The following is a 25396-nucleotide window of genomic DNA, read 5'->3' as shown; positions in this document are numbered from 1 at the left end:
TATCCATGAAGTACTTCTGTGCAGGAAAGACGCAAATTACAAATCATGATATATAGATCGTTTTATTACAATTATCGTCTATCTCAGCCTTATATTCCAGTTTGTACATTTATACAGGTTACAATGATTTGTTAATACAGTGACCCATAAATACACCACTCAACAAGGCCTTCTAACACACACAGTGTTTCTCTCATGTTCGCGCTGAACAAGCCTGGAAGAAAACACGTTTGAAGAGCTTGGGTCAGAGTCAACTTGTCAATTTCTGACAGCCTCATGGAAAACTGGCTCTCTGTACCAACTGCCAATAGTTAAATGTTAATGGATTTTTGGTACAAAGCACGTCGTTAACTCAAGGGTATAAAAAATAGCCATTTTGGGTTGTTTTTATTCTACAATATATATATACATTAATGTCTTCACTGTTAAATAAAGACAAGTTTAGATGGTGGTTTATAAATATGCATTACTCTAGAATACTTTACTGGCAATGTGTGCATACACCTCTGAAGGACTGGTGTCTTATACAGACACCGTGGTAAATTGAGTGCTGTGAAACCTTAAAGCAAGCAGAGTGTTATTGCATTTTGTACATGAGAGACAGGTGAGTGGCAGAGCGTTATCCAACGCTAAGGATAAGTGTAATGAAAGTCTATGAAATGATACAGTTTTTCCCCTTGTGCCCCTTCTTCTTTTTGGACTTAGTCCGTAGGCCATAAGGAGTAGAGGACATCCCTGCCACAGGGCTGGGCAAGTCCTCAGTGTAGTAGTGTCTTTGGGGCCTGGGCTGAGGGATGGGCTGACCCAGGAAAAAACCTTCTTCCTCAGAATCAGAGGAAGAAGAGCATGTGGAGCACCAGTCGTCATCATCCCCATACAGCTCCAAGAACCTCCCCATGTTTTGGCCCTGTAGTCCGTAGTCTGACATGGCAGCAGGACTGGGGTGGCCACGGAGGGCTTGGTGCCCCTTGGTGCCGATGGCGGCCCCTCTGTGGTCTACTTTGTAGCACATCTGGGCCCTCTCCTTGGGCAGAAGGTGAAGAGCATTGTCAGAGCGAGACTTGCGACTGCGATGCCTCCTGTGGTGGTGATGGTGGCGACCAGACTGAGGCTCCTGGCCCTGCTCCTCAAAGTGGTACACTCTCCGGCGAGTCCGTTCACTCATCGGCGGTTGGCGCACTGGGAGATCGCAATAATGGCCGTTGTCCACCACGTCATCAGAGAACTTGACTTGCTGCGGCCTGGATTGTGAACGTGTCCTCCTGAGGGCAGGGACATGAGGTTTGATTCTGTCTGCTGGCAGAGGCTCCTCTTCTTCTGGGACATTGTCCTCCTCCTGCTCTGATACAAGGCTCTTCAGGGAATTTTCACTTCTGTGTAGCATAGAGGAGTTGAGGGTTCCCATGTTGCTGCTTTTCTCACAGTCTTCTGTCTCCAGTTCATGGAAGCCTTGCAGGGAATATACCAAAGGTCTATCTTTGCTATCACCCTCTACCGAGGCCCCTGGAGGGAAGAGAGAAAAAATTATATATTATATATTATATAATGTTTGCATAAGTGTCATTGTCATCTCATAAAAGAATATTTTCTATAATCTGATGCATCATGTCGCAGCGACTCACCGGTAATATTGGAGAGTGCCAGTGAGTCCATCGAGTCTCGAACACTCTGATCCGTCTTCTTGAACTCGTCTGTGATGCACTCCAAGGAGTCATTGTACCATTGTGGCTCCTCTCCCTGGAAGCCTCCTTCAGCCCCTTGATCCAGCTCCAAGTCCTGGATCTTTCTGCTGCTCGCCGGACCCGGGTGGCTACCATAGGCTGAGTCCCCTAGCCCATCCTGTGACTGGGCCCAGTACATGTCAGCCTGGTACTTCTTACTGGCCAGACTCCCCCTTCCTCCAACACCACCAGTGCCATCTTTTGATGACTCCTGCTTTGACTTGGAATCCTTGTCAGCAATCCAGAAATCTGTGGGTCTGGAGTCAATGGCTTGCTGGAAGACCCCATGTTCCCCAAACTTTAATAGCAGCTGAGTCATGTAGTCTTCATGTTCCGCCCACTCCTCCTCCTCCTCCTCCTGGTCCTCAGGTGCCTCTGTCTCCTCGCCACGTTCCCTCCAGAAATGCTCATCGGATAAGTTCATGTGGGCAAGCTTGTTGGTCATGGTGTCGTCAGCGTTTCCGCTGAAGCCAGGGAACTTATAGTTGACCGAGGGGGAGAAGAGGAGCGACTGTCGGCATTGGTCGGCTGAGCGACTGCTCTTGCCCATGCGCACACTGCGCCGGGATTCACGTGAGCGAGCTGACTGGAAGGCAGAGTCGGAGGAGTCGGAGGCATGCACGTCTTCCCCGAGACTGCAGGCCTTGGAGCAGTAAATACGGCCCTGGTGTGGCAGGAAGGGGCAGCCCAGGAGAGAGCTCTTACACTGGGCACAGCTGAAGCAGCTCTCAATGGCATGCCAGTGGAGCCCATCATAGGTCATCTGAGCATGATCGACACCTGGAAATTAGGATATGTTGAGATGGTTAACAATACTACCAGACAGTCATGACGAAGTGTTTTATTTGAACTCGAGAAAATCATCTTCTTACCAATGTGTTCCCCACAGGCCTCACAGTACTCTGCATAGAGAGACTCAAAGCAGCCACAACAGTATGGTCTGCCGTCCTTCATGATATAGCGCTGCCCCCCCAGGATTGTCTCGCATTCAAAGCAGGCAAAATGCTTCATGTGCCAATGGCGGCCCTCTGCCTCTGTGCACTCATCAGCAAAGATAATCTGCAGACATAGACGTACACTGGATGAAACAAAACGGCCAGCTTTTGCATTCCTGGCTGACATCAATCTATTTATTCATATTGGATTTATGCATAGCAATGTAGATATAAATTAAATGTTTTGCTATCCCAGTTTAATTCAGAATGACCATAAACATCAAACACTGGATGTTTTTTCTTCACCACATTGTTTTGTCTCAGTGTTCCAGTCTGGTGGTTTTACCTCGTCGCAGGCTGAGCAGCGTGGTTTGAGTAGCTCAGCATGGTGCCTTCCACAGTGGATTTTTCCATCATGGTAGAAGTAGATCAAATCCACCAGCACTTCGCTGCATGTGGAGCAGGCAAAGCATGCGGGGTGCCAGCACAGCCCAGGGCCCGCCCTCGAGGAGAACACTGCCATTTCTCCACCGTTGATCTTTTCACCACACTGCAATATGCGGACACGTGGCTTATTATAAACGTCCTGTAATGACTGCAGTTCCAAAATATTCTGTCATAAAATGATCTGAATCCTGCAGATGTGATTATATCTGTCAGATATAGCTCTGGCTTCAAGCCCACATGTGCTCCTAATGTAACACAAAGCCTAGCCCATAGAAACTACAGCATCATATTGAGGTGGGAAATAACTGCACTCTCAGAGTGGCCTTTCTGCATTATATGAGGAGATATTTTTTGACATCAACTACAGTGACTTTGAATAGGATGGACAATTATAAAGAGGAAAACCAGAGACAGCATGGATTTCTATTGGAGAGCTACATCAATGGGACCGTGTTTTGACAAGGTTTATGGGCACCCTCTGGCTGCTCAATAATCATTGTAAATACTAAGTGAAACACTTGTCACGAGCCACTCCAAACCACTCAGCAGTGATGTCTGCATGGCTGCAAACCCAGCTTGTGTTTGGCAGAGGACAGGCAGTACACCTTTTTTTTTTTTTTAGTACCAAGGTTGACAAAGGCTTTTGGGGTTTGAAAGCCTTGACTTTAAAACAGCTTTGCACCACCACAACTATCCCAGTCCTCTCACAGCCGTAAATGACACATGCAAGTCAGGGAACTTACATGCTCACAAATGCTGTTCAGAAGATTGCGGGGCAGCAGTTTCAGTGTGCCCCTCCCCAGTGCTTCCTTCTTCCTCTGGTCACTGAACATAAGTAGCTCCTTCTTCTCATCCTCACTGAGGGACTGGCAGTAACGCACCTGGGGAAGGAAAGTGATAAGTTATGGGTACGAAGGCCAATTTCACAATCACACAATGACTGGGATTCCTTCTGTTAAAGGTCTAATACAGAAAAAAAACATCTCAAGTGACTTTCGGATTACGCCCTTTTGAAGGACCCAATTGCGAGACTGTCGGCCACTAATAAAGGTTATAAACTTAGGTAGGTATGAGAGAGGGCAGAGTGCATACCAGAGCATGCTGAACAAAGGCAATTCTTGACCCCTGCTTGGCCTTCTTACACCCCCTACATATCTCCACCCACAGTCCCTGATTGAGAACATCATTTTTACAACAGGCTTTTTTGATGTTTCCCAAAGCCTCAACAAGAGGGAAAGCAGCCGTGTACACAAACAAGGCCTGTGTTTAGAGTGAAATCAAGAGGACGGGCAACAAAGGAAGAGAGACAGCCAAGTCGAACTGCGGTGCCACTGCGGTGGTGGCATCACATAAAGCCTCTTTCAACCAGCAGCCCTCTCTCCCGCTGAGCAGTCCTCGTAAAGAAACACTGCTATGACAGGAATCCTGCTGGTGGGGGCTCCTGGCAAACATCATAAAATCATCAACTCAAAAGTCACATTGTGCCCACAGTACACGTCTACAAGATTGTGGAACAAAAATCCCCCAGTGGGATGTCAACGTGAATGCCAAGGGCTCACATTAGTGGGGTGGCATGGAGATGGGGAGGCTGTTAACACCGTGGGTTTGCGGGCAGATACGGCCACTCAAACAAAACGGAGAACAAATCTTTTCTGCAGCCTCGTGCGTGGCTTACACGAGAGGACGTGTTGGGGTGAATTTTATGTTACTTGTATTTATGCACACGCACACAAAAATATTCTCACCTCATTATCATGCGGTGGAAGTTGGTAGAGGAGCTGCTTGATTCTAAACTTCTCTCCCGGACTGCTCACGTAGGGAATCTTATCCTCAGGCAGACAGGAGAAATATAACTGGACCTGGAGAAATCATGGCATGGAGTAAGAAGACGAGGCATAGAAGCATTGTCTACTTGCACGAGGACACAGCTGAAAAATATTTTAAAAATCCAAATATATCATTGATGATGACAACAAAAACGTATACGGTTCAATGAATCCCCACACAAGACAAATGAAACCCGTTCCAACTTATATCTTTTCAAGAATGCTCATCAATGGTCATCAATCTGAACATATAGCCGTTTCTTTGGTTAAGAGTTGAAAGGCTTTTTTTTCTTTCTTTTTTTTAAACCCAAATCTTCATCCATGGAATTGCAGCAATACATTCTTGTTATGATCTTGGACAGAGCAGCCCATATTTATGAAGACAAGGAACCAGAGAGCCGGCAGATTCATTTGTGATGAGACACATTCTGGGACTGCTTTGTGTAAAATCTATCACTTTGTAGAATCAAAGTGTTTGCTTGAGTTTTTCCCGAACCCCCAAATCAGCTTTATTTCAAAAACACAACACGTAGCATTGATGCTCTTTGGTGATGGCTCTGGAAGAATCATTCTCTTCATAAATCTGCACTAAAGAAGTCAAAACAGGTCAACAGGTCAAATCAGTTTGAAGGTTGTATTTTTCCAGTCATACGCTTGTCTCTATAGGGACAGGACAAAGCAGCCTGTCTCTGTGGCACTTTGACCCTTGGGGCTGACAACTGAAATATAAACTTTATGAGGGAGGGGCTATTACAGCCGGCCAGATAAAGAGGTGGGATGTGCTGGTCTTGTGTGTTGGGGGGGCTTCCTGCAGCTTTGGCCGTCTAGAGGGGGGTTAACAGCAACTTACCCTGACAATCAACCTAGCGTTTGCCCCCCGCCATAAATTATGCACATTTCCATGCTGCTATTACCCCTCATCCAGCTCCCGAGGGGCTGGGGAACAGTCAGCTATCACCCAAGCCCTATGTGTGTCTTCACTGTAATGATGACCTATAATACATGGCCCATTCAGGGAAATGGCTGCACTAAAGGCATCACAGTTGACCCATGCACTTCTAAAACAAAAGGCCCCTCATGTTAAGGTTCTCTGCCGCTGCTAACCCTTCTTTATTTTGCCCATCTCCCCCTCATTGCTTCCATGTGTGTTGTTTAACTAGGGAAGCGGGATGGAGAGCGAGATGAGGAGGGGGAGAGAAACACAGAAAGAAAAGAGAGAGAAATGAGTAGAAAAGAGGGGAAAAATGCAGCCGATTTGGGAAAAGTGCCACATCACACTGGCTGCCCTGCGGACACATCTAACAGCCCTGCCTGTGTTTGTGGAGGAGAAGGCTTGTTAAAAGACAACCCCTCCGTTCCTGATCCTGCCAGCAGCAGCCGGCGCAGCCCACCAAGTCTTCCTCCTAACAGATCTCTGATAATCACAAGCAGACTTTGCCATACCGCAGTTTGTAAATAAAAGTACACACATCCTGCCTGTAAGTGGCTGCCTGGTGGAGCCTGACAAGTCTGCCTAAAACAAAGGGACCAAGAAATATGTTGTCTGTCCCATAAGTGCCAGTCTCCTGACACTCGTATGTCCCTCAGTGATGTGCCGAGTAACATTTATCTGGGCCAAGCAAAAGGGCTAAAAGGGAAAATCAGGTCAGGTCTGTTTTTACTCTCCGTCAAGAGGATAGACAATGATTCACTGTGGTAAGGATTTGTGAACCAATGAAAGAGGTGTTAAAGAGAATAATATTATACAGTAAGTTTTCTTTGTAGGAAATTTGATTTCATGAACAACAGCAATAAAAATAGTCAATAGTAAAAATTGAATGCAATTTCTCACCTGTTCAGGCCTCAGGCCAGGTGGTACCCAGGCGTACTCCTCCAGCGCACAGCCTGAGTCATCGTCGGAGGTGGAGCTCCGCTGGAAGCCAGAGGTCAGCTTACTGACTTTGTGCTCCATCATCAAGTCTCGCTGGCGTGCCCCGCCCTGGAAGCCAGCCGCCGACACTGCTGCGCTCGCCAGGCTCATCGCGCTCTCTTTTTACTGGACAGACAAAGCTAAAAATGGAAGGATGGGGAGGAGGAAAGGAAGAGGAATTGGGGTGAGGATCGGAAGAGGGAGGAAAAGAAAATGAAATGTTGGTTAACAAGCTGTTACATCAACCAATAATGCTGTCCTCACTCCATCTAATCCAGTCCTCTAATGTCACAGCCATTCCACTAAATGTTAACCACCGGCTGAATCACACCATCACCATCTCTTTCATGAGGTCCACAGCCCCCCCCCCCCAGAAGCCCATTATGGTATCTGAGCAAGCTTTTCTTGGTTCACTTCTGGTGATGAGTCTACTTCATGAAGGCACTCATAAAGAGAACTATACCCTTTCACTGCTATTGTGGTGGCAGTTAAACATGTGCCGTCCTCATGTGGCTTTTGAGGATATAAAGACCATGAGGAAATTCCCAAAACTTCACGAGGTGACGTCTGATCTCATTATAGTGACAATAACAAGCAGTTAGCTATTCATATATACATGGCCAATTCAGAGTTTCTCACATGTACGCCCAGCTTTGGGCAATGTTGCACAGACCTCACATTCCTTTCCTATACTGTAATTCATTGTGCCATCAACTCCAAAGCAAGAACAACACCAGACACAGGCTGTTACATCTTTAGGTTTCACCTTATCTGTGGAGCTTGGGCCTGAATGAGTCATCATTCAGCCTGTTGAGATGCTACGTCATACTTTGCCCCAAGAGAGGGACACCTTCTGGGATCTGATGCAGGCGTGATCAGTTGAACCTGAGGTCTGTATCAACACAGGCTTGGCCTGACAGGGCCACCATATGGGGAATGTCCACAAGCCTCATCTCTCCGTTTTCTTTGGGCTGTTTGTTTTCCAACCTGCTGCAGCGAGTGTCTGATCATCCTTTCATCTTTTAGATGGACGGAACAATGCCAGACAGGTGAAGCAGTAGAGAGGGATGGATGGAGATACTCGGATGGAAACCGACAATGCCACAGAGGGGGAAACATAGAGCAAGGAGATCAAAGACTGTCACAGTGTTGATCTATGTGTGTGGTGGCCAAAGTCACTGATGCTTTACTTTACATCCGCACCAGACATGGCTGAACTGCTGTAGTAACAAAGACAGAAACAAAGTAAACTAGCGCTAACTGGATAAAGTAAAAAAAATGAACGACTGTAATCTTTACTGTCAAGTAAACTGATTCAGTAACATCTGTTAAGTAGCAATATCGGTCTGAAGTTTGCTAACATTAGCCACAATGCCACTGGTCATACCAAATACCATGAGCTCACCCCTATAAGCCTACTTTAATTCCTGTGCTGCCGTTAGCTTTGCAGGACCAAGCAGACATGGAGATGATGCATGTGTGTCCAGTTGTGGTCATCTCTCACAGGCCAAGGGCTCTAGCTGAGATCAAATGGGAGCCCAGCCAGTGTCCAGCAGCCTGGCCACTACACCACCTCCCCCAGAGCCGCTACCCCCTATGGCCGGCAAGGGCACCGAGGGCCGCGGAGAGACAGCTGAGAAAACCAGACACACTCGAGGGCAGCCTTTGAACACCGGCGTGACAGTAAAGGGACCTGAAAATCTGCGCTTCCTCCTGGAATGATATATATGCCTGGCTGCCCCTGGGAGCGTGCGGCTCCTATGCACACATGAAGAGGGAATGCACACATTTATGCTACTGCCAACACTGAAGCAGGCGTGCAGACTCGTAGACACGGGGGGCTACCATAGGCTAAGCTGGTCCACACACACACACACACACACACACACACACACACGTACAGTAACAGCAACACCCTGTTGGAGTCTGCTGCATGCTTGTCGTTTAGTGACAACTCTTTCTGAGATAGTGGCACACCAGACCCTCCTGTGAATGATTAATCATTCGCCGGCACTCGCCGGCATGACAGGCGAGGTGGCTACTGGCTATTCATATCAACTCATCTTCCTCAAGGACTGGCATTCCCTCCTCTGGTCTGCCCAAAGACAGTCAAGCGTGATGGATAGTGGTGGCAAAGGAATCGTGGGTTTTTTTGTGAATTTGTGCCTGCATTACACCGCAAAGTGTCAAGTCAGGCGGATTGGCCTATAACACGTCCCATCAAAACGCCTCTGATGTCCTGAACAATGGCGTCTTTGTGAAGGCAGCCAAGGCTTGTTCCATCAAGAGCCTGTTTATCTCCCTTCACGTTTTTTTTCCTGCTGAAGATGTGGTGTGTTATCTCCTTATGCATGACAGTTAAAGCCCTCGAACCCAGATAACCTGTCTTCAGATGAGAGAAGGGGGTGCAAGAAAGAAGACACTCTTTTGTTCTATTCGCATCTATTGACTTGCAAATGAGACCAAAATAACCTGCAAAAATGTGGCCTTGTTTGAGAACAGCTTGGGTTTCACGCGGGAGATAGCTAACTATAGGCAGGTTCAGTCAGGAGCCCAGAGACATCGACTTCACAGCCTCACATTTTATCAGGCGCAGACTCACTCATGCGGCACATTTGTGCGAAAGATGTTTGCTTTCACAAGTCTCCACGAGGATGTCTCACACAGCCAAACCTGAGTCGCAGGAATGTCAGGCTTGAACTTAAGCCAGGCTCGCAAAGACGCATAAAGGATGTACATGGCTCGCTGTACAGCAAGGCCCCTTTCTCATACAGCCACATCTGCGTGCATGCTAATCTTTCCTTTAGATGTCATGCAGTTGATTTCCTCCAACTTTGCCCAGAGCGCTTCTGTGACTTTTTGACTGGCAGAAGCAGTGAGCCAACTAACTTAACAATGCTCACACTGACTTGCCAACTCACTGACTCATCACTTGCGCTGGCTTTTTAGGTTTTTTTCTCCCAACAAGGGTTCCAGTTTTACTTCTCCCCCTTCTCACCGCTCCACTCCCCCTGCCTTGCCCTCCTCCCACACTAGCCAGACCCCTGTAGTCCTGAATGTTTAACAGCCCCTCGCTCTTTTGTAAAGGCGCTTGTTAACATGGCTTTGGGAGCTGTGGTCCAGCATATCTGACTGATCTGCCCACAGAGGGCCAGAGGGTGGTGGGGGGGGGGGGGGGGGGGGGGTGCTATCAGACTGAGGCTAAAAAAGGGTGACTGATGTATAAAAAAGTTAAAGCGTCCACAAAAGAGATGAAATGTAAGTCAACGCAGGTGACTGAGGAAAGCTGGAACACATGCTTGCTTTGAATGGTTTTCACCGAATGAACATTTTAAAACATCCCACGAGATATTTAGAATGAACGAAGTTGACTGTGCACAAGCGAACATAGTGCACAATGACCACGATAGTCTTGTTGCGCAGAAGGTTTATATTCCAACGAGCTCTATATAACAGGAGCTCAGTGAACAAGTGAGTGCACACTTGATTCATAAAGGAACAAAATAACAGCAGATTTATATGCACTCTTAAAGCATGACATAGACTTGGTAACTACATTATGTGTTAACTACAGTTTAATGTTAGTTATCCCTTTGTAAAATACAAACCTGTCACAGGACCGCATACTGTGACTGACCGATAAATATAGCAGTCAGTGACATTTTTAAAGAGTATTCAACAACACTTAAACCAGAGTCCCCCTAAAATCCAGACACTGGATCATTGGATTAACAACCCTTGAGAGAGTGCACAGGGAAAATAAGCAGCTTCTGGTCTGAATTAACGTCTATATTCCTCTAGGAAGTGGATGATGGACATGCACACAACCCAACACAGTGCTCTCTGTGAGTTTGGACCGGCCCAACATGTTTAACTTGGCTCCTGTAAGCTCAGTGATGCAAGATAGGCTCTACTTGAAGAGAAAAACAAGATTTTCTGTTCAAAGTCCCTGCTTACTTGAGCTTGAACTCAGACGGATCTGTTTTTATGTCAGAAGAGATACGTCTTAACTTGCAGCATAGTATTGGTCTCTGCTATCCCCGTCTACCTAAATATCTTCAAATGACAGCCTGTGAACTGTTGGCGCTTAATGTGCGGTTTCACTTGTGAAAACACAAAAGCGATCCGACAAACATCGTCAAACTGCCGCAGGCCGGATCAGATTGGTTTGACAGTTCAATTTTCTTTGAGAACCAGGACACGGACAGCTAAAGTAATCAGCAATTAACATTAAACTCATAATTGAATGATCCAATAAACCAACAATAGACCATCGAGGACTGAAATACAACACTGGTGATGTTCATTCATGGATTTTCTGTCTGCATAAGATTTGGATCCAATCTGCTTGAAAAACGCAAGAGGTGGAAAAGCTGCTGGAAAATCTGAGTGCAACGTAAGAGACCCAGAGAGGAGCTCGCTTCATGCAGCGTTGAGGTGCTACATGGCTGGAGTTTGGTCATCTTATTGAGGCCTCCTTTCACGGCCGGGGGAGTGTTTTTCCAAGACCAAATGGATGGGAGTGACATCCCCAACAGAGATCTTCACTATGGAGACCACCTGCATGCATGCGCTGGCCAGACTGAACTAAGACTCAACACACACATGTGCTGCTGTCACATAGCAAGACATCAAACACATTTACATCACAGTAAATTGAGTTTGCATTGTAGGGGACCTAAAATCAACTCTTTGAACATTGGCGCCCTGCTCACCTCAATGGGAAAATGTCCCTCTGAAGGTAGATTTTTGACTTTAGCAAGGGTCAGTTGTTGCGCAAAACTCCATCTGTACACGGGCAGTACTGTATGTCTTGTGAATCATGCAAAACGCAGATTAATAATTAAACCACCCCTCCCGTTGGACTGAATAATCCAAGAGATTTCATGTACAAGTCTTAACTGTACAAATCTGCTTCAGAGTCAAAGAAGCATGCTCTTCCTACCCACAGACAGTTCAGGATGAGGTATGGTACATTTAACATTTTTATTTGAGCCTCACACAAGACAGCACATTCCTCTAAAAATAAAAAACAGATTACATCGTCAGTCGTTGTCGTTCTTACCTCAACGTAGGCCAACTGTCCTGAGGTGGCCAGGAAAAGGGATCTCGTCACCACTATATCCAGATCTAGATTCTTCTTCAGCCTCTGGGCTCCATGTCTATATGCAAGACCTTCAGAGCTCTAATTCCAGAACAGAAGCAGTCAGCCTTCTCTACCAGAGCTGTCAGCACAGTAACAGCCCGTATCAAAGCTAAGACTGTAAAAAGTCAGTGAGATGTCCGTCTGAGTGCGTGGGAGAGAGTGTCTGAGAGGGGTGTGTGCATGCGCGTGTACATGGAGGAGCTCAGCCAGATGGTCATCCCACCCTTCTGTCTCCCACCCACCACTCCTCCTTCACCTCCTCCTTCTTCACCTCCTCCTCCTCCTCCTCCCTCCCCAACCCTCCTCAGCCCGGCCCCTTAACCCCAGTACAGCCAGTCAAGGCAGGGTATGGGAGAGCGAGGCGTCTCCCCTCCACCGACCCTCCCCTCGTACTTCAAACACATGCTTCCAAATGAGAACCACCGCTCACAGGAACTGCACTTTTAAGTAGCACATCAGTGATGGCTGCACTCGTTTCACCACACCGACCGCCCCATCGCCACACAAGCTTTCACATGACATTCTTCGTTCTCCTTCCCCATCAACAGCTCAAAGATGTGGGGAAGGTGGTGAACCTTGGAGTCAGGTTTGGATTATCTGGTGGTTTGTCTCTCTCCTCTTGTGCGCTAAAATGTCACTGAGTTACAGAGAGCTGGTTGCTAACTACAGCTTTATGATTACAGAGTGATTGTTGTGTACAGAGTGAACAAAAGATGCTTTATTTATCCCGCTATGAAAAAATGCTTCCTACCGTCAACATCCTGGCTCAGCCTCACATAAGCCTTCGCTCTAACTGAACATGATGTCAACCAATCTAAATGTGTCCAGCTATCAGGCTTTTATGTGATTCACTCACAGAAGGGCTTTACAAAGAAAGTACTTTAACCACAAAGCTGTTATTATCTGTTTAACATTGTCTGAGTGAGGGTTAAAATGTCCAACTTTGTTCAGCTCAACTCTGTTAAGTCATGCAATACCAAAAGTCCATGATATTCATTTCAGAGCTTAAACGATTCAGCCATCAACCGATTAGCCGGTTGACAGAAAATACATCTACAATTTTGATTATAGAACTTTCCCGAAGATGAAAAACCATGAAAAGAGAACAATACTACATGGCTAATATCCAATCTTTCTGCCTTAATAATACAGGTTGAAAATAAAGTTATTAACCCTTTCTATAAAACTTAATTGTACATATCCGCCTGTCCAGTAAATCTCCCCGGGATGCTGACCTCTACCTCTCCTTCACCTCTGCAGGAATGTCACAACGTGATTCTCTTCTTGTTGCCTCAGAAAACAAAAGTCAGGTCGAACCTTTTGCATCCTTTTGTGGTTGTTTGGGTGCAATGTCAAAGTGTTACTTTTTCCCAAAAGGACAAGTTTTGTATTGTTTCTAAGAGAACTAAAAAGTTCCTCCATCCTTCCGAGCACAAGGGTTAACGTCCTCCGAGACTGTAAAACAAAGCAATAGAGCATTTTAATAGGACGCAAGGAATCTATTAAAACAGCTAGAATTGGTTTCTTTATAAACATTTTAGAAGCCTTTGATTTTGTGAGGATGACGTCAGGATGTAATTCTGTGAACTCAAACACATGCGCGAAGCACTTACACTGTGGGGTGTCTAAGAGGGGCTGATATAACAGGGGCCACAAGGGTCAATACCTGTGCAACGAAAGCAGTGAAACGTGTGTCTTCACATTGCATCAAAAGGTAACAAGTACGACAACATCTTTCATTTACACTCTCAATTTTGCCAATGATTTGTCTTCAAATCCACAGTATGTTCAAAAGCTAGTTTACTCTAAGTCCACAGTCTCCTTTCATCAGATCACGTCTCATGGCTGCTATGATGAGCTTCGTACAACAGAACATCATCGTCTACATGTTAACTGGTCAGAAAAACCTTCAAGTAAGCATATCTTTTTTAATCAAAAGAAAAAAGAAAGGCAAAAATCAAGGCCCGTTCCTTGTGTAGCACACCTTTGCATGACTGACAGCATGTGACTCTGCTCCCCCACACACCTCCCTTTCACACCATTATGTGTTAAAATATCACAGCGCGGGTGGCGAATGGTGACTGTCAATGTTATTTAAATTAAAAATGAATAAATAAATGCAGCTTGGACAGTGTTGATGAAAGTTGTATCCGAACCAGAAAACAAACATGATTGAATCAATTGACGATTGATATTCTGGGGCTTACATACTAATATTGGGGCGCCTGCGTGTTGCATTTTGCTGTAGGAGTGTGTGGCTGTGTAGACAAAAACCCCATTGTCGCAGCCAAGGCCAGGGGAGGAGAGGCACCCTTTCACAGCAAACCTCAGGCCTTTGTGCTGGTCCAAGTGACTCTGCACCCTGCCCCATTAGCAATTCTTAGAGGGGAGGCACAACACAGCATCCTGCCTTTGGGGAGACATTCATGAAATGCAAAGCTAAGATGGTAAAGTAATCTGGACAAACGTTGCAATGCCTATTCATCAACGCCAGTATGAGTAAACCCGATTTTGCCACATTTGAATTTAAGGGAAACAAACAGTTGACCTTCCTTAGTTTCTCGTCATTTCGAAGTTGCAGATTTGGAAGAAAGTTCAGTAACAGGTTTGAAAGTTCAAGGAATCTTTAAAGTTCACATCTTACACTGAAATTGCAAAAGAGAATCACTGGCCTTTGACAATGAACTTATTGAGGACGGCTATTACAGGCATCTGTGGATTATCTTTCGTCTCTCAAACGGGAACCTGTGTCAGAACAACAACATCCTGAGCCGGCACAACTCTATAGTTAGAGGTAGCTGGCTGCACAGTTCAAGGTTCGCCTCAGACGGTTGAATAATATAAAGTTGGACAAGTCATGCATCCCTGACCTTTGACCTTAGAGAGCACCAGATGACCCATAAATCTACGGCCCCGGGGCTTTACAGCCCATTCCCCTGTCATATCCACAACGACCTGAACAGCACCTCACACCTGGTCTGCACCTTCTCACCGCTGTAAAAATGAGAAGGGAAAAAAACGCCCTGTGCTAGCGGCAGGGTAGTCCATGACCAGCATGCCCTGACAATGACAGGACAGAGACGATCACCATCAGAACCAACGCCCCACGATAAAGCTGCATTCTTCTCTGGTCCAAACACGTCCTTGAGAACGGGGACCCATAAAACAAAGAGCTGAATGCTGGTATCCAGCAGACTAGTAATCATGTGATCCCCATGCGAAACATTGTGTAGAGATGGACAATAGCATGAATTCAAATCTAAAGTAACCTGTTTAGACGAGTCCCGTAAATTGGGGTACCAAAGGGGGCAAAGGGAAGGTCAGTCTCTAACTTACCCTCATTGATGGCCATTGTTGAGAGCAGCTCTCACTGGTGTGTGAGCTACCTTATAAAAAGTAGCCATTCTCAAGGTTTAAATGACTTGCCAACGGTTATTAGCAGGACACAGGCAAAAACAAAAGCCTCAGTTATAAAGGCCAATAAAACCCTATCACTCTACTGTAACAACAATCCTTTTTACGCCTTGAAAGAGGGAGGAAAAGGTCAACTGGTGGAGCAGTCAGCGCATTGATATTGACTTAGCTAGATTGGCGCTGACAAACTCAGGTCAGACTGTGGGCTTGCTAGCCCTATAACCCTCACGTAACCCCTTTTACTGTTCCACTCTGACACATTGGAGGCAGCTGAGGGCAGAGCTTAGATCCACGCTTAGTTTCTGACTAGAGACATTTGTAAAAAATTAAAGACAAATATCTACTCACTTAACGCTTGACCTCACTACAGATCATGTGTTTCTCAAGAGCGCTGAATAGGAAAAATCGAAATAAAAAAAGGACAGGATTCAAGATTTATTAGACTGAATTACTTCTGAACTTTTCAACCCGATAAAGAAATATAATTTTCTGACTTCCCAAGAAGGAACAACAAAAAACAAAAGGTCACCATGCCTAAATCCTGAGTCCGTAAGCTGCCTGTGTTTTATTGTGAAAATGACAGAATGGTATTGTACAAAACCACGACATAATACTGAAGTAGATCATGTCAGTTTGTCCCTGATTTCATGGAAGAATTATATGAACATTTCACTGAATTTCCGCTTTATTTAATTTGCTGTAACCCTGTTGTGTCATGTATGATGTAATGCAACATGAATGTCCAGTTTGCATGGAGTACCCTGTAACACATGACATAACACATCTCTGCCAAACAAAGCCTGGTGTCAGCACACTGCTTGTTTCTTCACTTTATCAAGAGTACACTGCTGTCTAACTGCTTTGCCAAACATTGCAGAGACGTACGATTGGGACAGCTCATATTTCACCCTCAATTTGACACCCTCTCACCTAGTTGTAAAAGCCGAACCTCATTGGGAACAATAGGAAGTGGAGCGACAGAGCTCCTGGGGCTGTTAAAGGGAGGAAGCCCCTTTATTTGAGGACACTATAACTCAACAAAAGCATGTGGCTGTCTGCACACAGAGCGGGCCGAGGATGAATGGGCTGCTCTTACACCACTCACTTGCACTGACAAAAGCACTGGATCAGCAAAGGGCAAAACCTATCATGTGTGGTCCCCCCTTCAAAAACTGAGAATAAAATGACAAAACAGCACTTAAAACCAATGAGTTCACCCAACAGGTCTCTGTTTTCACCTTCATTTTTTTTTTTCAATTTAATTTAATTTAAAAATGTTTTACATGATCAAGGACACTGACAGCTTTTCCATGACATGTGAAAAGGTTTGATCACTCCTGTTGAAACAGCACCCTGTCAATGTCTGGGTTCAACACTTGCGACCTTTAAGACCTCACTACATTTTTAGCTTATAACCTCACACTTCCAGAAAGTCGAACTCACACACACACCACTTAAACCTCGCACCTCGCACATCTGGGCTTTTTCTCCTCACCTTCCCTTGAAGTTCAACCGTATATCCTTCGTACGGCAGGGAAACTATTTCCTGTGTGTTTCCAGCCCCGGGCTCAAACGGACACATGAATGAGACCGCCGTAACAAAACAGCCAATACTTGGGCACGACTGCTATGAACAAGTCTTGTAGAAAGAGAGGATGCAGTTTTTTTTTTTAATAGGAAGAGAAAGTTGGCAATTCCCACACATGGAAGCAGTTTTCTTAGCCGCACGGCTTTAAAAAGCAAACCATGGAATCCAACAATACTCTGAAACAGTTAAGAGCTGCTCAGTCAGGATCCCACTAATGATTAACATTCCTGGAGAATCACTCCGTTAGTCTTTTTAGAGCGTTCTAATTAAACACATGCTCCAGTGCCACAGCACAGAGGGAACTCTGACGACTGAGAGCAGGGACGCTTCTCTCCAGCTCTTCTTAATTGGACACAATTAAAGTCATTAAGGTGGTAGTAAAAAAAAAACAGCAGAAAGAGCAGAGGAGAGGCCCAATGATCTCCTATTTAAGGCTCCCTGTTGCTCTGATGTTCTTGACCCTTTCACCTCCTCACGTGACTCACATTCAAAAGTACAGGAAAATGGTCTGGACCGACTCTTTCATTATGAGATGTCCAACCGGAGATTTACTCTTGTTTGACTTTGAGAATGTATTGATGCTTGTTTTGTGTGCGTCTAATGTTTTCACATTTCTGAAGAGGACACAGAGGTTGTACATGTGTGGAGGTGCTACATCTTGGGAGGCAAATTTATACCTGATTATTTATGCATCTGTTTGCCACATTGAGTTGCTTTTCTTTGTGGGATGCATTTATCTACCTTTTCAGCAACGATACCGTTACCGATTCAAGTAGCCAGTGTTGATTCAATACCAGTGCTCTCAAATGCCCAAATTTAAATTCTGCATACCTCACTGCATGGTATTATGTTATTTTACCTTTTTTAATTATATGTAAGATGACAGGAGGATCGGGATTGCTATGACACTAACTAATGAGTTGATGGCCTGCCATGGCTGAATGCAACTGCTCCAAAAACACTGAATGTTAAAAAAACTGCATTTATTGTAAATCGGTCACATCATACCAGATCAATACCAGAGCGCAGAAGCTTGTCAGTGGAACATGTGTGCAAGCTATGTATTGTATATGTATTCAGGTCTAGTGATATGCAATCTGAAGCAGTAGAGAGGCCTCACTCAGTTTATACAGGCCAGACATGGGGTCATTAGTGCCTGGGATCTGTGTGTGTGTGTGTGTGGGCACAATGTATGTGTGCCATGGAAAAAAGGACACAACTGGCTGCCTTATCACCCCCCAATTAAGGATAGCAGTCCCCCTGGGAGAGCTTATTCTTAGAACCCTCACATGTAAAACGTCTGTTTCTGTCTGCATCAGTGTGTTATTTTTGGAGCTGCTAATACTGAGGTCACCAATGACACCAAACCATTTTTCAGTCAGCATGTAGGAACATATGACAGAGTGTGCATACCCCGCTGTGAGTATTTAAAAAAATAATAACCCTTTCCATAAAATCTGAGATGCCTTTCCTTCAAGTTTTTATTACTTCTCAACATCATAAAACATTCTTCCCCTATATGGTCAAGTGTGTGTGTGTGTGTGTTTGGACAGGACGCACGTGCACAGATGTACACATCTGGTGAGCCACTGCTCTTGTTTTCTTTGGGAGCCCAGCCCCAAACAGGAAGACAGTGCGAGCATAGCAAACAAAAGCCCGGCTCTTTGAACCGGCCTCTCACTAGGAGCTGCCGTCAGGTTGTTGTGGCCAAACGAACAGTTTCTGTGTCAGCTCAGTGGGCCCATTGTGGGCCTCAGGCTGCTGCTCTGCAAGACATGTCCTCAGCCGGCCTTTGTCAATATTGACCCATCGGCACGTCACCTTACAACATCGACCTTTACTGCGATGCGTTTCCAACTGACAATAAAACATTCTCTCTGTGCGAAGAGGCAAATTAGATGATAAAATCCGAACTCCCGTGATAGTAAACTTAAAAATAGTCAAAACTCACAGTCAATTTGAAATAGTGGAGGTGGAAGAAAACATCTGACAGTCACTCCTGACTTTCATGCAATGAAATAGAGGATTTGAATAGAATGTTTGATAAATAATAATGGACAGAAAGGTGATGCTGCTGGTAAATACCAGATAGGAAGTCATTCAAAATCAGACTTCCTGAATTAGTTGAGAGAGACAGAAAGACGGAGAGAATATACAGTTTTTAGACAGATTTGTTTCGTCGCTCGGGCTAAATGGTTCATTTTAATTCATGTATAATCCTAATCTATGTCAATTTGATTTACACAGAGCAGAGAACAAGATATGCTTTATACACTTTATTTGAAACTGTTTTAGCTGGCCTTGCACATGGCCTTGTTTGCTACAGCTGATTGTGGGGCGATATTACTCCAACTGGGGACATTTACAACACAGACTTACATCCGTAACGGCATCATCATGTTAGACGGCCTCCTTCTTAACGTCGCCTTACTTTTGCTGTATCACAACTGTATAACGACATGAGCGTTAAGGTTGACATAATGAAGATGGACTCACATTGGGTCCAGACTTTGTTTGGAGCAATCGATAAGCCGAACCAATACACATGTGCCAGTTCATTTCCAGGCAGCTTCACTTCCTTTTCTTGATATCCAACCGTGTCAATCTTCAACACTGGAGCAAAACCAATTCACTGCTTCAGATGAAATGGGAAGGGCTCTAGTGTTTCATTATGAATGTAAAGCATGTGCTGTGGTACATATATTGAAAAACAAAGAAAAGAAGAAGTTTGAGTTTAAATATGTTCCTGAGAGAGCCGGAAGGGGATATGGTATTGATGTATTGCTTTGTGTCCCCTTTAATATTCTTATAATGTGTTTTAGGAGATGTTCTAATGAGTTTTAATGAGATGAAATCAAGTACTGTGTCATTTGGGAATAAGCACAAACTCTTACATTGTTTCCAAACCGAATTAATTATGTAGTTAAATCTACGGGATGAACATTTTAACGAGTTAATGTTCTGAGAGAATTCTGGCAGACATCCAGAAACTGTCTGCACTGTCTGTGACTGTAACCTTTCATGAAATCTCAGCAAATACCTTTGTTGAAGTCCAAAAATCCCTTGCCCTGCAGAGTGGATTTTTAAACCCTGTTGACCTTTTCCATATCATCCACGCTCACTGACTCCACCCCTGTGAGAATGCCAACAGGGAAGGAGGAACAAGAGCCACAGGAAGGGGAGAGGGGGGGGGGCGGGGGGGGGGGGGGTTGCATATTTCCAGCCGTGGGTCTGGAAAGCTTTGACTAAATCCCCTGTTGTGTGCCGGGGAAATGAGCTGGGATCTATAATGACTATCTCAGAGTAATATGTTTTCTTTTGCTTCCAGCCCTTGATGCTGTGATTGCTTTGGATGGATCCCCGTGGATGAGGAGGACAGAGGAGGAAACATGCCCTCCTGCAGGCGGCCATGTTTGTGTCAGATTGGTGTAGAATGAAAAACTTTCCAAAAACTCCATCTGACATCTCCACAACCGTGATCCTCCTTTATTAAATGCAGACATGTTGGTAATCACCAGTTTTGTTGCGCTGCAAAGTGGTTATTGTGCAGTACTCATCCAGAGCTGAGCGTCATGCCTAGACATGATGGTGATACTGAAACATGTGTGTCAAGCATGACTTTCATCATCGTGGTGGTCTGATGGTTAGTCCCGCAATTATGCCGTGTGGTTACCAGAGATCTGCTGGGAGATTCAACTCCAGTGTGAGAGCCAAACCCGTTTTCCTCGAACATCATCCCGCAGCTCCTAATAAACAGAGTTGTGCCTGGAAGCGCGAAATCACCAGCTACCTTTAATCACTTTATGCTTAGCATGTGGATCCAATGTGTGCCACTGCTGCAGGCACTGACTCTCATACATGATGCTGTTCAAAAGTTACAGGAAGGGGGGGGGGGGGCAGCATCCACAGCGGTTACCCCGAGACACAACTGCAGTGTGACTTTGACCATCCAGGCCACCGTCCATTCGGTCGGGCCCAGTAACCTCAGATTCAGGGACCACCGGCGTTTAAAACAGGCCATATTTCATCCAGCCTCCTGCCAACCTACCACAAACAGTTTACAGTCAAAAGCGCTCTGCTTTCTGGAGTTCGCCTGTGGCAGCCCGACGCCATGCCACATCTCCCCGTCCAGAGCCATGAAAGACTGGCCTCCTCTGACAGCTCCTCACAACACGCGGCCCTGTGCTGCTCTGCTTTTAGCCCTGCTGCGGTGAGCTGGACCACGTCTGGGGATAAAAGGCTGCCAGAGTGTTTGGCTTGCAGGCGATTTACATGGACGCGAGGGTGATTCATTCTAGCTTTGCACAAACAGGCCTCTGTGGACATTTCGCTGGTACTGGGCTTTTAAATCAACAGTGGGGAACGTATACACACGGGCACTGGGACCTACATTCTGCTCATTCACACTCAGCTGGGTGTCCGTCTGTAAGTGTTGGAGAGTGTATGCGTGTGTGGCAGTCATAAACACATATAGGTGACTACTTTGTCTCCGTCCATCTGCTTCTCCCGGACAGACACACCACGACATGCCCCACTGTTTATGTCTGCGACTGGCTTCATGTCTGCGATTTGTCTCCACCTCCACCACTCTTGCTGTGCACTAATGCTGTGGCTCACAAGGGTGCTAATGTCATAGCTAGATTATCGAGCTTAAAGGTGAATTATGAGGAGCTCATACGAAAAAAAAGGGCTTTCTGCCACCGAGTGTTAAATCCTCCAGGCTACATGCATTGTGGTGCTCAAATAAACCATAAACATATCCCACAATGAGCACTCGTAAACATCAAGTTGGCAGAGGAGGATCAAAACAGTTTCTTTCTGCTGTGTCCAACAAAATGTATGACAAGGCCAGCTGTTTTATTCCCCTCTTGCGTTTACACACACAAAATACTCTTTACGTCTTTTGATTCTATTAGTGGCACCTTTGAATCACTGCAGGGCTTTGGAAATGAGACATGGACAAGTCTACAAATAACTTAATATTCACGGAGAATTTCTCACCTGCAGCTGATCATTGAAAGTAAGAGCTCAGCTCACGTCTCCCCGAGCACAAGCCTCGCCTTTACATCATCTAGACATGAAATAACTGCCGCTGGTGAAGCGCGAGACAACAGATACACAGTTCACATTTACAGTACAAGCATTGGTTGGTTGGTGAGAATTAGAATTAGAATATTGGTATGACAACACAGAACTTGAGTTTCTGCATTATATGCTGGGTCTCAGATGTAGGCCATCATTTTGTATTTGTCAGTAGTTACAATGAAAAATAGTTTAGAAAAAAAAGATTGTGTTGAAACAGCTGTCCTCCAACACAACCTTAAAAATGTTTGTGAATAAATTCAGGTCGTCATGTCAATTCTACCTCCAAGGTGTCGACCTCTATTCTAGCCACTAGGTGACACCACCACCTTGGTTCTGTGCTCTGACCTCCATGTATCACTGTCCACAACGCTCGCACTCTGTGTTTCTTTCTTTACCCTCTTCCTCTACTGGCCAATGTCCACAGGAAGGATACACATATCAAGGCTAGGATGGCCAACAATGCTGTAATGGAGGATGGTAGTGACCACGTTTCAAAACACCTTCTGGTGCAATAGAGCAAGATTGTGACCTGCTGCGTCACACTTTGAAGTGGAACTGCTGACATTGTGCAGAACCTTTAGTTCCTCCTTTGTACTGTCAAAGAGCTAAAAGGTATCCTCAATTTATTTTCAAATCAATTTCCCCTTATCCTGCACTTCCTCAAACCACTTTCACAATCGACCCAAATGTGTCCAAATATAGACCAAGGCATCTCCTGAGTTTGTCCTCTCACCTCGCTGTCAGGCTTCAAACTGAACTGTCCCGGGATCAGCAGCGCTCTGTGTTTGTCAGCTGTGGCCATAGTGACAGATTTCAGGCCAGCCTGACTCTGCGTTCTTCTGCGCTTGGTCTGAGCCGTCTGTCACTCTGTCAGCCCCCCAAGAGGGCATGCACGGGACTTAATGGTTTATGGTGATGTTTGCTGTGCTCCAACGAGAGCAAAATATTATCTTAGACAGCCATGGTTAAATATAGCAGGAACTGCTCTCCTGTGTCTTGTAGGTTCAGCACTTTCTATCACAGCTGAGAATGGAAATGTTTGGAACTGGTGTGGTGTGTCATTGTTCTCCAAAGGAAACACTTTATGGCATGTTTAGCTCTGTGAGAGGTCCACGGGGAGTGATGAATTTACTCAAGCGGCGTGCAGGATTAGTTTTATTTAAAGAGCAGACTAGACTGCACAAATGTCCACCCTAATAAGTCTGTTAGGCTCATGCTCAAGTGTTAAAACCAGTTTTCCTTGTTTTAGATGGAAACAATGCAGAATAGTGCTGACGAAACCCGACTCAAGAATGTCCTCTCTAAGTTGATGTCTAGTATCAACAAGTTGCAAGATGTATTCACTTACTTTAATAAACATTTCAGGACTGAATCTAAATGACTCGTCAGAGTGGATTTGTATTCTTTTTTTTTTTTTTGCAGCTGGTGAAATTGTTTGGTCAAGCCTTTCCCACCTTATCCATCACGGTGACTTTTCATACTGTACGTGACCGGGGTGTGTATGACCACATTCTCCCTCACTCAACAGCACCCTTGACAGCTATGGAGCCCTGCAGTGGCGCACAAGCAGCGGTCACGAAGTGCCGACCAGTTGTCACCAAAGTGACAGGCGACAGCTGAGTCCATACATCTGGAGGCCCGGGGGACTCCACTTCTTCCACCCATCCCACGTCTCCGACTCAAGTTTTTTTTTTCAGCTTTAGAGAAATGAGGTTACACGCATGGAAAGTGAAATGTTGAAATGCTGCGTAAAAGCGCAAAGCAGCATTGGAAGATCAGAACATTAAAACCAAATTGGATGACTTTTTGGGGCTGACACAATGTGACCTCTTCAGAGTGTGAGTTTGACTGATGGAAGTTGAATTGTTCAGACTATATATTGTAGACAAAAAAAACACACTAATTAAGATCGACAACTCCCCCTTTCGTCACCTCTGCATCACTTAGAGCATTTTCTTTGCGTAAAAAAACAAATGTAGATAGTGAAATGATTTAAAAACTACTGTTAAAATATACCAAATGACTCCACTCACCCCCAAAGCGTTCAGTTGCAGTAAACAGAGTATCCAGAACCAATATTCCCGAAGTGAGAAAAGCGATTCACGCTGCGTCTCATTGGCATAAGATGAAAAGTCCAGAGAGGGTGCACCACTGTGCCGCAAAGCTGAACCCAGAGCTGTGCAAAGCGATAAGCTTAAACTCCAGGCTGCAGTGGAGACCAGCGCTGAGAGAGAGAGAGTGTGAGAGAGAGAGAGAGAGAGCCTGGTCTGACTTCACCCGCTGTCACCACATCTCAGTCATTTCAGCGGCGCACGGTGCGCTATGGTGCTCCTCTCGGTGGTCACAGTGAAATGGCATTAGAGTTGCTCCCTGCTTATTGGCTGAAACAAGCAGCCCCCACCGCTCTCTGAGAAACGGACCAGTCTGGAGCACACGGGACAAACGCTCCTGTGAGTTTTACCTCCTGCTGCAGCAACGGGGCGTTTAAGAACAGTTTGCGTAATTTAAGTGCTTGCAAACTACTAAGTGAGTTCATCTTCCTCCGTTGCCTACATGCTACCCTTACCTTTATATTAACTTTTGCCTTTATCTGGCCTATATAATGATCCAATACAAACGTTGTAAACATTATAATGTATGTTTATCTATTTGAAATATTAACAACTCCACCAATTAATCTTGTTAAATTCAGTAAGTACTTGAATGTCACCACCTATAGAAATATGATCTTTTTTTTTGCAAACCTATTTGTCCCTCTTGCCACCAATATGACATGCTCACAATGTGCTTTATGTTCTCCCACAGACTGTGTAACACTACTCCTATTTGCAGTGTGCAATGAAAGGTAAGTCGATACGCAGAGACTGAAAAGAAGCTAGCTGTCTATTGAGTTGGACAAAATGTTGTGGGATGATCATAGATTTGAAGGGAATGGCCACTAGCCATAAATCAGTGCATGAGCATAATACGATCTTAAAGGTTTGCACTGCATTGAAAATCACGCAAAAGATAATTTTGAATGGCATCGTCATTCATGAGTGCTAAACACATACGCCAGGTGTTCCAGTGCTGACAACACTGTAAAGACAACTTAGATTTAATTTTTGACCGGTGGACCTGAGCTCTCTGACCTCCTGCGACCCAGATAAGGTTTTTGCATGACATCAAGAGTGACACTGCGCCCCGAAACAACTCAACCAAATCTGGATTGTTTGTGGCGTTTGAAATCAGGATCTGACGATGCCTTCGGACCTCTGCCGTCTCTAAAACATGAAACATTAAACGTGACAAATGCATCCATTCAATGGCGTGCCCTTTGACCTCC

General features: G+C 45.3%; 1 protein-coding gene across 2 annotated transcripts; it reads right to left on the bottom strand.

Annotated features, from left to right (window-relative positions):
- Window positions 1-66: 66 nt before the first annotated feature.
- Window positions 67-24304, bottom strand: LOC306780184 (prickle-like protein 1). Of its 2 annotated transcripts, none has more exons than XM_079272442.1 (8): window positions 24105-24304; window positions 6761-6978; window positions 4849-4962; window positions 3847-3984; window positions 3003-3206; window positions 2594-2780; window positions 1623-2501; window positions 67-1503 (listed from the first exon to the last, which is right to left on the bottom strand). In XM_079272442.1, the coding sequence occupies exons 2-8, from the start codon at window positions 6947-6949 to the stop codon at window positions 653-655; spliced, it is 2562 nt and encodes an 853-aa protein (XP_079128568.1). In that variant the 5' UTR covers window positions 6950-6978; window positions 24105-24304; the 3' UTR covers window positions 67-652. The 2 variants fall into 2 exon arrangements, with proteins under 2 accessions (XP_079128568.1, XP_079128569.1); XM_079272443.1 differs by lacking the exon at window positions 24105-24304 and adding an exon at window positions 11904-12038.
- Between the last annotated feature and the right edge of the window lie 1092 nt (window positions 24305-25396).

This window comes from Melanostigma gelatinosum (genome assembly GCF_949748355.1).
Source record: "Melanostigma gelatinosum genome assembly, chromosome: 1".
NCBI classification, from domain to species: Eukaryota; Metazoa; Chordata; class Actinopteri; order Perciformes; family Zoarcidae; genus Melanostigma; species Melanostigma gelatinosum.
This window is presented reverse-complemented; position numbering and strand designations above follow the sequence as displayed.

Excerpts from the sequence above, each read along its gene's own strand:
- LOC306780184 (XM_079272442.1), bottom strand. The coding sequence starts at position 6,949 with ATGAGCCTGGCGAGCGCAGCAGTGTCGGCGGCTGGCTTCCAGGGCGGG. Across the intron at positions 2,781-3,002 it reads GCTGCTCAGCCTGCGACGAG|ATTATCTTTGCTGATGAGTG; the intron begins GTAAAACCACCA and ends CTATGTCTGCAG. Across the intron at positions 2,502-2,593 it reads GGCCTGTGGGGAACACATTG|GTGTCGATCATGCTCAGATG; the intron begins GTAAGAAGATGA and ends CCTAATTTCCAG.